The 13,881-nt window shown below is 41.7% G+C and overlaps 2 protein-coding genes across 3 annotated transcripts; both read left to right on the top strand.

Annotated features, from left to right (window-relative positions):
* The first annotated feature begins 4,900 nt into the window (after window positions 1-4,900).
* On the top strand, window positions 4,901-9,806 carry asb10 (ankyrin repeat and SOCS box containing 10). 2 transcript variants are annotated; one of them, XM_085805621.1, is made up of 5 exons: window positions 4,901-5,346; window positions 6,549-6,816; window positions 7,440-7,950; window positions 8,500-8,613; window positions 9,092-9,806. In XM_085805621.1, exons 1-5 carry the CDS (start codon window positions 5,022-5,024, stop codon window positions 9,275-9,277), a joined length of 1,404 nt encoding a protein of 467 aa, XP_085661747.1. In that variant the 5' UTR covers window positions 4,901-5,021; the 3' UTR covers window positions 9,278-9,806. The 2 variants fall into 2 exon arrangements, with proteins under 2 accessions (XP_085661747.1, XP_085661749.1); XM_085805623.1 differs by having other exon boundaries at window positions 4,901-6,333; window positions 9,092-9,771.
* Window positions 9,807-11,777: 1,971 nt separating this feature from the next.
* Window positions 11,778-13,661, top strand: gbx1 (gastrulation brain homeobox 1). The gene is made up of 2 exons (XM_085805620.1): window positions 11,778-12,532; window positions 13,112-13,661. The coding sequence occupies exons 1-2, from the start codon at window positions 12,082-12,084 to the stop codon at window positions 13,624-13,626; spliced, it is 966 nt and encodes a 321-aa protein (XP_085661746.1). The 5' UTR covers window positions 11,778-12,081; the 3' UTR covers window positions 13,627-13,661.
* Window positions 13,662-13,881: the final 220 nt, after the last annotated feature.

Raw genomic sequence — 13,881 nt, 5'->3', positions numbered from 1 at the left:
TTTAAATAGGCCTACCTCATAGCCAGGTTTGTGTATTTTGATCCAGATGCTAAAGAGGTCCACAGAGTCATAAAAGGACAATAGACTTATTTTTTCCGACATCCTCTCAGTTTTGCTAGGTAGATAACTCCTAACCTACTGGATTACTGAACGTTTTGATAAGGTAACGTTAGCCTACGAGCCAAAACAGGTAACTTAGCAACCGCTCCTCAAGTCATTGCAATGGCTAATAAGGCTGTTTTTGGGGTAAAGCCGGGGTGTTTCTCTGACACGCCTAGGAGTTTTGCATCGAACAGGGAAAAAAAAGAAACTACCTAACGTTACATGTAGGCTTAACTTTACCTTCAGAGTTAGATTTTGTGCCAAGTGCGGCACCGCAGATGATGCACTTAAGTTAGTTAAGTTAGCCTAACGTTACCTCTCACACTAGCTAACCTCTGCTCAAAGCTAGCACGACTGGCAGGTGTCACTGTGTTTGTTGTGTCAAACCTGTTAACGTTAAACTAGAAACATTTAAGCTCCATTTAAGGACACTTACCTATATTGCCATGATATCCTCTGTCTGTAGCCAGCCGCTTTAGTAGCCTACGTAGCTATAGCCCGCCACAGGCAACACAAATATTTACATGTCCCCACAGTTACCAGCAAAAAACAATGATGGCTACCGGAACTGGCATTGGCTACTTTCCGTTCCCTGTTGTTGTTCAGTTGTGACGACTTTTTGGAATTCCGCCAAAATTCCATCCAAAGTAGCTGTGAGAATTCGAAACCAAAAAGTAAGAACAGAATCTTTTGATCTTCTTCTAAAGATTTAAAGGTTGAATATGTAGAATATTTATTAAAAGGTATATTTTTTCAAAAATAATACATCCACGGGGTGTTTTGAGGGGTACAGAATGAAAGTATTGCTTTTCCATAAAACATTTTTTTTTTTAGTCTGACCTGGCCTACATAAATGCAAATTGATTGACACCAACTAACTTGTGATAGGCTAGTTAGGTTCCCACAAGATGAGAACAGGAGAACATCTATCTAGGGCCTAGGCTACATTTGACTGACCATGACCATCCACAAATGGTTGAAACCCATCTACAAAACTTTTTTTTACCCAGCTGAATAAGTCTTGGGGATTTAGAAATATCTTCAGAACCAAAGGCTGTTAAAACAACCTATGGTTTATCAAAGTTAGTTTTTTTTTTGTTTGCGGAAAAAGAAGAGCCTACTTCTGACTCAACTAACCATCATTTATCTCACATAATATGTGAGAGGTAGGCTACACATTTCATGGAATGATTATAATATTGTGGACTGTTTTTAGAATATAATTTCTCACTTCTGATGCTTCAGTCTCAACTCCATTATTCATTTAACTTTAAAAATTGACATAAAGTGACTGAAATAATGCAGTATTGTGTCCTTGTTATGCATTCTAATCAGGCTTTTAGAAGACAGCGCTGTCAACTGAATAGTACTTGATTACAGGATAATGACACTAGCGTTTGCACCAGTCCAATCTGCATAAAATGGAGGAACTGATGAAGGTCTCTCTAATTAGGATGGTGTTTACATCAGGCTTTACATACACATATTAGGCTACCCTTATCAACATCCTACAAAGACAGGCTCACTGAGATAATGCCCTCGGATGTGACTCCAACCACTGACTGTTATTGTTGAGATACCCATTTTAGATGTTTCCCAGTATTCATGGTAATGATAGGAAATCTACAGATGTTATTATGGGGGGTGATACACTCTTTGATGGCAGTGACTTTGTTCATGATTATCATGGCCATTTAGGTTTTGTATCTTGCACCCTTCTCCATATCCCCTCTCATGCCCATGCCTACTGGTAGTCATCGCTGTCTCCTTTAGGCAGGCTGCTATGAACATATTATGGATGGGTGCATTAGTGAGTGATGCAGAACCCAGACTGGCTTGCCTTGTTTTCGTGTGAGAGTGCATCATTAGAAAATGTTCCACTTGGCAGGGAAGCGCGTATTAACTGCAACCGCAATGAAATGAGGTTGTGATAGATGGTTAAAGTTATACAGGACTATTAGGTTGAAATATGAACCTCTCAATTGTCATGATGAAACAGGGGGCTATTTGCGTGTTGATCAGTGCATTGAGAGACAATTGGAATCTGCAAAGACCGATACAATACATTATAGGTAGTGGGCTCAGAGCTGAAAGAGTACAGAAAAAGTAATCATGCTTCCACAGAATAGTTTGGAGCTACTGTTCAATTCAGACTTCTATAAATTCATTTAGGTTCTCCACCAAGCATCAGCCGTTGTGATGAGACCATGGGAAGATTTGCAAACAGGGCACCTTTCTAAGCCATATATGTGGAAACAAACCAGTGCTGATCAGCTTAAATGGCATCAGAGTCTTCAAGCAGACTGTGTGTGTCTGGCTTAATGTGTCTGTATGGACCACAAAGTCAATATGATATTAAGAAAATGTGAATAAGCATAGAGAATCAGAACCAGTACAAATGCGTAATGGATCAACTATCCTCTCTGGAGAAAATTAAGCCAATTAAGCATTCTCTTATTATGTTGCCATGGTGACCTCCAAGTCAATCTACCACTAGATTAGAAACTTTAGACTGTTTCTTGTTAAGCCCTGGGTGTATGCTGAAATGTGTAAATTACATATTAATTGCTCTCTTTCCAGCAAAGAATTACCCATAGGCCAGACACAGTCCCCCTCTGATTGAAATAACATTAAACAACACATAAATCATTAAAATAAGAAACACCTGATGGCTAATTGAGTGCTCTGATGTCATGATGACGCTCTAAACTTAGACTTTCTTTGGGTGCTCTCACTCTGTCTTAAACTAACAGCAGATCCAATTGCAAACCCATTAGCATTTAATATTACTGTAATTACTGTGTACATTTCATTATGTTCTCAGTATATTAAATGACTGCTCAGTGTGGAGGGAGGGCTATAGTTTAATCTCTTTCTGTATTACTGTGTGCCACAGTACTCAAAACAGCATTAAGAGGCACATAATCAGAGGGAACTAATTGCCTATGATTGCATAAATGAAGTGCCTCACTCTCATCAGGGCTGTTGCTGATGTCCAGCCTCTTGCCGCCTTGGGAGAGGAAGGCGGTTGACCACAATGCAGAAAACCTTGGAGAGGCAGCTACTGGTGGGTAATGTGAGGAAACCAAAGATTTAATATGTCCACGGGGAGCTGTGAGGGCAGGGGGTGTTACTACTGCTGATGTTTTTTGTTGTCATCAGAGTTGCCTTCGCTTCACAGAGGAAAAGAGAGAGAGAGAAAGAGAGAGAGAAAAAAGAAACATGAATGCCCACCATTTGAGAAATGAATTTATCGAAGTCGCTGTCTTTTTCCCCATTAGTAAGTGTTTAGTTCAGCGTTTTAAATAATTGCGTTACCAGGAATGATATTTAAAATACATTTGGGAGTCAATGAGGCGGGAAAGTGCCTACATGTTTTGCTGATGACACCCGGGCCATTTGGAAGACATCAAAGTAGAGAGGAGGTAGCCCAGATGCATATTATAAACTCATTATGTATATCATTTAAAAGGATGTACTCCAGCCACAAAAACAATATTCCTAGTCTCTCTCTGGTAATGTGTGTTTTCAAAGTTGAAACTCTTACTTGCCTTCAGTTTAATGTGGCATCTATTACCAAACTGTAACATAAAATAAATGACCTTGATTTCCATACCAGAACAGTCGTTAAGGTATAGATGAGATGCAGCTATGCTTCTGTGTTTTCAAATGGGAAAGAAGGTAAAAACCTTCCACATACATATCATGTATTTTTCCACCTGTGGTGCAGACTTTGTTTTCTGCCGAGCTTGCATGTATCTTGATGGACCCCAACATAGAGTAAGATAAACAGACCTTAAAATATATGTTTTATGAAATTGTATATTCAGCACAGCTAATTTGAACAGACTGCCATATCAAATCAAAGTTAACGAGTCTTTCAAAAACTCAAAGGTAATTCTCAGTTACTGTTGCCAACAGTATCTATAGATTTGAAAGATGGTTTCTGTTTTTTTTTACTGGGTAGAAACTCAGCCAGTGCTGGAAAATGGTGATCCATCAGTCAAAAGAGAGGTTTGTCAGATGCCTAGGAAGTAGGCTTAAGAGGCTTAATTATGCACCATCCCTCCACCATCAGAACACTACACGTGGGGCAGAGTGACACAGCGGTTGCCAGTCATTCAGCCTAATGTTCTAATGCAGGGAGGCATGTGGATACATAAAATCCATTAAGGCTCTTGGTAAAAAAAAAAAAAACGGAGCAGAAAAAGACATTTTGCAAACACATACTCACAGGGGCTTACAAATAGGGCAGTCTTATTTGCTCTTCCGCAAAGAAAATGTCAAGACAAAATTTGACCTTCAAAGTTGCCAAAATGTTCATTACTTTAATTTTTTAAAATTTCAGTTGTGAAAGGACTGCTGGGAAGTGCAAAGGTTTCTTATCATATTACTTGACCCTTTATTCTTGCTCAGCAGATTTCCAGAGATAGAAATGGATGGACACCCTCTAAAGATATCAGGAATAAGCACTACTTAAAATATGCAAATGTAATGTAACCTATACTTTTTATGAAAGCAAACCCCAGATACTCTGCTTATTTAGGTTTTGTCAGATAAAATGAGAAGAAAACAGCATGTACTGTGGTTACAAAACATGAGTTTATTCAACACGTTTAGTACTTGCAGGCCAGCAGACACACTTCATGGCTGTAACTTTGCTGGAGGCAAATAGGAGCAGCTCGAGTGGCTGCATGTGAGACATAAAAATAGCATTACTTGTCACACTGCAGGGAGGGCCTCATACCAAATATCAAAACAACTCTGTGAACCAACCCTGTGAACAGCCGGCAGGCACATAGTGGACATTAGCCAGAGAGAGAAACAACAACAGGAACAGGGAAACAGGCCTTTTCAGCCCTTCTGCCTCACTTTATCATACAGAACCGCTTTTCTCTGTGTGAGGCAAGCCATTCAGCATGTCGCGAGGCAGCTTTGTCTTCACACACACGGCCTTGCGTTCTCTTGAACATGACAAGGATATGCTAGAGAGACACAAGTACAAGAGGCAGGTGGCCTCACATCACCTCAGTAGCTATATGCTGAAGAAGGAGGCCAGGGACAGAGAACCGCTGAGGTCCAGCACGGCCCGTCCAGCAGCTGTGTGCCACGATTTGGTTATCCAGAATGCTGTGTATACAGGAAACTTGGAGGCTATGCAGCACCTCTTCCCTAGAGGATCCATAGTAAACCTCATCATTGAGCCACAGGGAGGGGACATGCGCTGGGTCGCCACAGGGGAAGGTAGGAGACAACATCTATCTTCATTAGGCATTCAATTTGAAATTCATACAATTTGGCACGGCATAGCCAATGGTTTTACTGTGTTTCCTGGAGACTTGGTATCCAAAATTAGGAATTTCTCAAATCATTATTTTAACAGAAATGACAGACTGATTCTCCTGATGTGAAAATCAAAGGAGAAATAGTTAAGGAAAAACTGCTTTAAAATTCAGATTATTTTAATGTGCAACAATAAGCAGCACAGCTGGTCCATCCCACTGGCTGGTAGTATTTTAAGACAGAGTGAAGTGATATTTATAGAAACAGAGCACAAGGCAATATTTATAGAAACCATCATATGTCCATCACATAATCAGACTCAGGAGTCATCTGTTTGTTCAGTGCAACAGGCTTTACAGAAGAAAGAATACTTAAAGAAAAGAAAATTTTGCTTTTATTTTGGGAAAGACCAAAATGAAAGTGAATACACAATATAAAATGACTGGATTTGACAAATACTGTCATATTTTTCAAAAGAATGTGTCACTCGTAAATGCCTGCAAGAGAACAGGTCAGGTGTTCATTGACTTCAGTGTATCAGGTGCTACGTGCTGCACCGGCCTTTGGCTCCTGTGCCATTACTTTTGAAGTTCAGTAGGTCATGCACAATATCATATAACACCTCCCTGAAATAGCCCTGTCTGGACAAACAACCAACATTAGCGCTCATTTGTTCTGAAGCAATACCATTACCAAAACACTCCAATATGGCTTATGTGGGACCTAAGATAAGGTGGCACAAACCAAAGGCTTACCGCAACGATGTGATCGCCACAGCCAAAGCCACAGGTTGTGTCCTGCAGTTCTGGAACTCTCTGCTTGTTGGAGATGAGCTGACGGTACTCAGCATCGTCGACGACGAGGAGTATGGCTACCTTATTGACGCCATTTATGACACCAGCAACATAGAGGAATGGAGGAACTTCAGATTTAACTACAGATGCCTGAGTAGGTTTTCCACTGTTTTGATTTTAAAGACTGATTGACTGTTTCCGTCAAAGTAATTTGCATCAGGGAGAGTTGTTCACATTCTGATTTGGTCTTATCAGACATAAATTATAAATTATGCTCCAATTAAAAGACTCAGAACTCTTGCAACTGTTACAGCTGACGTGTTTCCTTATTTATAGAGCTGACTTTGTCTAAACTCTATTCCCTGGCAGGACTATGGTCGCTGACCTATGAACAGGAGCTGACCACGCCAATTCACATAACAGCTAGTCGAGGCTTCTCGGACTGCCTGAATCTCCTGCTGCAACGTGGTGCCAACGTCGACCTAGCCCCTGGCGGCACCACTGCTCTCCACGAGGCCTGTGAAAACTGCCAGCCAGAGTGCACCAAACTGCTGCTGATGCACGGCGCCAATGCCAATGCTGTTTCTGAAGAAGGCCTTAAGCCTTTGCACATCTGTACAAGCCCAGAATCCCTTGAGTGAGAAAATACACAAATTTGTGTATGGTTTGCTGTGTGTGTTGTCAGAAAACCCATTAGCAAGCAGCCACAACATGACTGTAAGTTTTCATGAACAGTTTCTATTGGCTTCAGTGATAATTATGAGAAACATATAAGGAAGACATTAGTGTCACAGTGAAGTGACTCAATTGTGCAGCTTTTTTTTTACTAAAACATTGTAACTTTTGCTTTAGTTAAACTGTATCTTATAGTTGTAGTACTACTGTAATCCAGCAAGAATGCTTTCATTGCTAATGGACTTTAGTTTTGTAAGAGGAAACTGTGATATTTAAAGTTAGTGAACATTTATATGAGGTAGTATTAGTCATACATTCAAGGTTGTCAAAGAGTTCCATACAGTGTAGCCCCATGTGTTAAACCACCTGCTGCTGTGGAGAGTGCATCCAGCAGGTGAGCAGAGTAGGTGAAACACATAAGTGATATAAGTACTGGATAACTCAATGTGGTTATAGACTCTAATCAAACCTATACAGACTAAAAAGACATTTGACAGTGTTGAATCACTTCCAACTTGAAAATCAGTTTAAATGAACACAACTTTTGCTGTAATTCAAAACAAAGACCTGTATCTCTGCCTGCAGGTGTGCCAAACATCTCCTTCAGTATGGTGCAGCAATCAATGGTTGCACACAAGATGAAAACGACGCTCCTTTACATGTGGCAGCCAGACACGGCCTCCCAGAGCACGTCGATTTCTACCTGCGTTACGGAGCTGCTGTGAACCAACGGAACGTCGAGGGTTTCACACCCCTGAACACTGCTTGTTCTCAGCCCCAGGAGGCACAGGACCTCCAGCGTTACTTCAAAGTGTCCCAGATGCTGGTGGCAGCAGGGGCCGATGTCACTATTGCCGACCAGGACAACCACACTCCTTTGCAAATGGCCTGTAAGAATGTAAACCCAGACATAGTGGACATGCTCCTGGCTAACGGTGCCACTGCCAGCGTGAACAGCATGGACTACGGTGGTGAAGCTCCCATGCACAACATCCTGAAAGAGGCGTGCTTCAAGATTCCCCACCAGCCTGAGAGGATTGTTCGTGCTTTGCTCAACCATGGTTCCATTCGCGTGTGGCCTGGAGCTCTGCCCAAGGTAGAAGCATGTTATCTAAAAGTGCTGGAGGAGAAAATGTGTGCACAAGCATGTAATATGGGCTAATGCATTCCAAAGCCGGCCTGTAAAAGTGAATCATTTTTTACAGTGTGAGCCATCAAGGTGGCTCATTTAGCATAATTAGCAGGTACTGCACATGTTAACACCTTGAGTAAGAGTCTTGAAACACTAAGCCGTTCTTTGCAATGTTCCAGACTTCACAACTTAACATTCAAATCATTCCCATTTCATGACACAACATGAAGTGTTGCACTCTCTGCGGGAAACAGACTACAACTATCAGTGAACCCACGTGCACTAGACAAAATGCATGGTTGCTAATTAGGCAAGTGTTAATAGGAGATTAATTAGCACTAATTGCATAATTTCCAGTTAAACCCCTGGAGGGAAGACCAATCTGTTCATTTCACAAGTGTTTAATTACTTTAGTTCTATGTTCAGTTATATGGAGTCACAAGCTCGCTCAGGAACTTAAATGATGGCTATATGACTCCTTTTGCTTTGCTCTGCGTCTATGTTTCTCTTTAGGTTTTGAATCACTGCTGTGAATCTCCGCGCACCATTGAAGTCCTCCTGAATGCCTACAGTCACCTCAAAGTCACAGACACCTGGGTCGAGTCTGTTCCTGCAGAGGCGTTTAAGGCAAGTACTTTAAATTGTTAATTGATGAACAGGATTTGTGTCTTTTAAAACAAATATTTTATTAGACTTATAATATTTAATGTTTCTTACTGGCACCCTGCTCCTCTTCTTTGGTTTTTATATGATGTAATAGGTGTCAGTGTCTGGCTAAGCCATGCCAATAAATCAATAGCTGGTCATCAATCTGAGAGTTGTTGAGATTGTTGCATTTCATTTGTTTGTTTTTTTGAGTAACACATTAATTTACAGAAATTTTATGAATAAACCAGATTTGTGTAAATGTAAGTTTTGTGAGTGTAACAGAACACAATGGAATTTAATATTTAAAAAAAGGGATAATATCGATTAATTGTAAGATGTAATAATGTTTAAGTGTCTTGCACATTTGCAGGTGAACTGCAGTATGTTTTAAGTGAAATGACTGATCTCAGTGTTTTACCAAATTAACTGATGTTGGTTTGTGTTTTCTCCCAATCAGGAGCACCAACAGTTCTATGAGTCCATCTTCTCCTTGGAAATGACTCCTCGCTCCCTGCAGCACTTGGCACGCTACAGACTCAGGACCTTCCTTGAGGGCCGACTGCACAAGGTGGTCCCTAAACTGGATCTGCCCAACTTCCTCAAGAACTACCTGCTCCTTGACTACAGAGGCTACATCCACTGAGAGCTCTTTACACAGCTGTATAGGACCTGATGAAGACTTGTGTGCTGCTAAACGTGAAGAGAATGATACTCAGTAATATTCTAAAACCTTTACTAATGCCAAACAATACCACTCAATATTTTCAAATACACTTTTATGCCACATGTGCTCTTTGGGAGGAAGAAGCAGCTGCTTGTTTTATGACACATTAACCTCAAGCTCAAACTTTCAGCACAGTGACATGTTTGATTTTGCACCACAAGAGGGAGCTATAGCCTTGAGTTGACAAAGTATATTACAACTGTGTTTTATATTTCATTTAGGCTACTTTGCTTTTTTTTGTTTGTTTTTTTTAACTTTTGCACTATATCAAGACATAAGTTACTTGGATTTTTATACATAATAATTCCCGTAGTTTGATGCTAATGGAGACTGTAATGATGTGTTTTTGCAGGTATACCTATTTGCATACATAATTGTTATTCCCCAAAATACGATTGTAATTACGCTTTTTTATAATTGGAATTAGGCCTAATGTAAAATAAAATATGCCACTGTGGTCGTGTAATGTCGACATGTGCTTTCATTATTTTAGATTTTCTCTCAGCTCGTTTTACATTTTTCACAATATATCACAAATACAGATACAATAGTGCACGCTCACGCTGTATCCGGGTTTACAAAGGCAACTCTTAAGTTTGAAATGAAAGACAAGCCGAAGATAAGATGCATCATGTTAAATGAGTATACGTTTTGGACAGATTGTAATGTTTATTAGGCTCCTTTATCTGTTTCTGTTTGTTTGTTTGTTTGTTTGTTAAAAAAAGAAAAAGAAAAAGCAGTTCCTGACAACCTTTCACACACACAGATATAACATAAAAATTGAATAGCCAATAAAACAATAGTAGGAAAATAAATTCACAATAAAGTCACAACTGCCAGTCGCTCATTAGCCTTGGCGTTTACATTAGTGTTGATCCGTTTATGGTTTTATGTAAAAATCATCGTCAGGCCTGTTTTGATTTGATTTGATTTTTTAAAATGTTAAATCAATTTACCTCAAGATAAATAACTTTATTTATAATAAAAAAAATAAATCCATCCAATCTATATCAGTATAGATCTATCATCAACAAATAAAAAAAGTCAGAAAATGGCTTCAAATTATAAATAAATCCTCTTTTAATGTCAGTTTCATTTGGCCGTTTAAAGTGTGACTAAAATTCATTGAACAGAACAATCAGAGAGAAGAACTGAACTGCACCATCAGAGGTCCTCTCAGAAAGAAAAGGCAGAGGAGCTCGAGCAAATGGTTTCAATAGATCACAGAGAGGTGCTGCTGAAGTCACTTGCAATTATAAGAATTAGCCTGGCCTGGCCCTCCACTGCTAATCAGAGTCGGTGGTGATATGTTTATGTCCTCATGCAATCAGACGACCAGTTGGAGAGCCCGGGCACCCAGGACTCAATGGGGCTAATCATCATCAGTTCCCATTGCCATTTAAAAGGTGAAATGATCTGCGATTAAACCTCTGCTGAAAGAAAAAAAGAGGAAAGTGATTTCTTCTTCTTCTCCACATGCATTTTTGATCAGAGGATGAATTGCTGCTCTTATAAGCGCAAAACAAAAACGCATCTGTTATTTAATTGATGAAAAAAACACTGGGATGCCTAAAATGACAGGCGATCTACATAAGAGCTATTAAAGTTTATGATTTATTAAAAAAAAAAATCTTCTCCGAGTTCATACAAAGTAGAAATCTTCTCAAATTTGACTTTGGCCACTTTGTGTCCGTGTCCACACTGCAGTTGACCTCGGGTAAACCACCTTTTATCTGAATCTAATTTCGCACACTATCTCTCTCCAGGGAACAATTGTTGCAGCACTTCTTTTTTTCCATTCTGGGGCCAAACGCATTGTTTTTAGCCGCGGAGAAGAGGACAGAGAGCGAGAGAAACATCTGCCTCTCCTCCCTCCTTGACTCTGATGCCCATCGGCCCCAATATTTCCAACAAAAGCCACCGTTGTTTTACGCCGTCCCTTGAATCCCAGAGTAATTACTTATCATCAATCAAAATTAATAATAGCTGATTGGGTTGGTGTGGTCAACGATTATAGAAGGGGAAGGGCTGGAGCAGTCTCTCACACCGTTTTGCAGTCAATGGTGAACCTGGCAAAAGGGGAGGAGGGCCGTTGGGGAGGGAGGGGACGGGGGGACTGAGGGGGGAGTGCGACCCGTCTATTTGGTTCTCCACTGGGAAACTACCGCCTCTCAAGACGGCCAAAAAGTCAGAGGCTGAATAAGGAAATGAAGCGTAATTTGAGGAAGATGGATGAGCCCCCAGGGAAACACCCCCTTTTCATTCCTCTTGTATTGCAGATGATAACCAATGTGCACTCGCCCTCTCTCTCTCTCTTTCTCTCTCTGCGCGCGCGCGCACACGCGGTGCACAGGAAAGGGGGCGGAGGGAGGAGTTGCGGGGAGGAGGAGGAGGAGGAGGATGGGGGGGGGAGTAGATAGATAGATAGATAGGCTAGATAGAGAGAGCGTGTGTTTATGTCTCAGTGTGTGACAAATAAGAGGGAAAAGGTAGCGGTGGGGCTCACAACAAAGCGCCCCACTGACTGACGCATATAGAGCGCACAGATCCGGAGAAGCAGCCCCACTCCCAGGGATGACAGCACGGCAGAGGATCTACTTTCATCCCACTCTGTCTCTACACTGAAAGTTTTTTTTTTATTTTGCGTGTCGCCGAGGAAAAAAAAAGGACACCTGCTTCCAAGTCTACACCGAGTACAAAAAAAAGGCTTTACACCTGCAACCATGCAGAGACCCGGCGGTCAAGGGACGGCGTTTTCTATCGATTCCCTGATAGGGACCCCTCAGCCCCGGCCGGGACACCTGCTCTACACGGGCTACCCTATGTTCATGCCCTACAGACCTTTGGTTATACCACAAGCTTTATCCCACTCGCCTTTATCGTCTGGTATACCTCCACTTGCGCCTTTGGCTTCTTTTGCGGGACGGCTCACCAACACCTTCTGTGCCAGTTTGGGACAGGGGGTGCCATCCATGGTCGCGCTCACCACGACGATGCCAAGTTTCTCGGATCCTCCGGACAGTTTCTACCCGCCACAAGAACTTCCCGGTCCCCGTTTAAGCGCCGCCGATCCCGGAGCGAGAAGACAGGAGAGTCCGCACTCCGATGAGCTGCACAGCCGGGACAAGGGCTCCGAGCTGCTCAACTTCTCCGAAACTTTTCAGACAATATCAGGTAAAGGCTCGGCGGCCCGTTAACTTCAGTGTCTTGACCTAAAAGTGTGTAAAAGACATCCTCAGAGAGCACAGGTCGCTGGGAAATCATTGGTAACTTCAGAGGAGTGGAATCAGAGAGGGTGATTAGAAAGGAAACTCATTTCACATTGTAGTTTTTTTTGCCTGTCACAAATATTAATGACACATTTTAACTCAGTAGAGGATGCAACTCTTAAGAAATTAGGTTGAAGCTGCCTCTAAATATTGATTATGCTGTTTTGGATTTACAGCAACATGTACCCAGGAAAAGTTCAGGAAAATTGTTTTTGCTGAGAGGTGGAAGTTGCACCTTTGACACAGTAGCTAAAAATCAGTGGAAACTTCCACAAAAATTCAGTGTTTACACACCTGCCCAGGTCCAGTGTGACTCCAGCTGATGTTTCTACCTACAACAAACACATCCTTGTGAGGGTTTTTTTTTTTCCAGAGAGGTTTTGTCCACAACATGTGATTGATGGCCAGTGTAAAACAGTGCGTAAAGGTTGTTTTTGGTTCACAGACTAATGAATGTGAATGTGTTTCTCTCTCTGTATCTTAGGTGAGACCAAACTCTACAGTTCAGACGACGAGAAGCTGGACCTAAAGTCAGCGGACACCGTGTGCAGCGATCGGGAGGACAGCTCCGCGGACAGCGAGAACGAGAGTTTCTCGGACGGGAACAACTGTGGCTCCATGTCCCAGAAGAACAAACTAAAAACCGGCTCTCAGGAGGCGCTGCCGACCGGCGGCTCAGCGGGGAAGAGCCGCCGGAGACGAACAGCTTTTACCAGCGAGCAGCTGCTCGAACTCGAAAAGGAGTTTCACTGTAAAAAGTACCTTTCTCTGACTGAGCGCTCCCAGATTGCACATGCACTTAAACTGAGCGAGGTGCAGGTGAAGATCTGGTTTCAGAACCGCAGGGCCAAGTGGAAACGGATCAAGGCCGGCAACGTCAACAACCGGTCAGGAGAACCGGTGCGAAATCCCAAAATTGTGGTCCCCATCCCCGTGCACGTCAACAGGTTTGCTGTGAGGAGTCAGCACCAACAAATAGAGCAAGGGACCAGGCCATGAACTCAGACGAAAAACAACACAACAAAAAAAATATTAATGATGTTTAAAAGAAAAAACAAAACAAACACTTACACTGACTCTTTGTTCCACTGATTTGTTGAACGCATGAAGCACAAAAAGGAGGATTCAGTAACTTTGTCTGAGGTGAGACTGAGGGGAGCAGACAGACTCTTTGAATTAACGGGCAATATGCTGTCAATTTTTATTTATTCTTGTGTGAATATGTAAATATTAAATGGGTAAAAATTGGTACAA

The sequence above is a fragment of the Trachurus japonicus genome, chromosome 17 (genome assembly GCF_045865225.1).
Source record: "Trachurus japonicus isolate A0001 chromosome 17, Traja_1.0".
Lineage (NCBI taxonomy): Eukaryota > Metazoa > Chordata > Actinopteri > Carangiformes > Carangidae > Trachurus > Trachurus japonicus.
The sequence above is the reverse complement of the archived record's forward strand: the minus strand, read 5'-3'. Positions and strand labels throughout refer to the sequence as shown.

Coding starts and splice junctions, on each gene's coding strand:
- asb10 (XM_085805621.1), top strand. CDS start 5,022: ATGTCGCGAGGCAGCTTTGTCTTCACACACACGGCCTTGCGTTCTCTT. Junction 7,951..8,499: donor GGCCTGGAGCTCTGCCCAAG/GTAGAAGCATGT, acceptor GTTTCTCTTTAG/GTTTTGAATCACTGCTGTGA. Junction 8,614..9,091: donor TTCCTGCAGAGGCGTTTAAG/GCAAGTACTTTA, acceptor TCTCCCAATCAG/GAGCACCAACAGTTCTATGA.
- gbx1 (XM_085805620.1), top strand. CDS start 12,082: ATGCAGAGACCCGGCGGTCAAGGGACGGCGTTTTCTATCGATTCCCTG. Junction 12,533..13,111: donor AACTTTTCAGACAATATCAG/GTAAAGGCTCGG, acceptor TCTGTATCTTAG/GTGAGACCAAACTCTACAGT.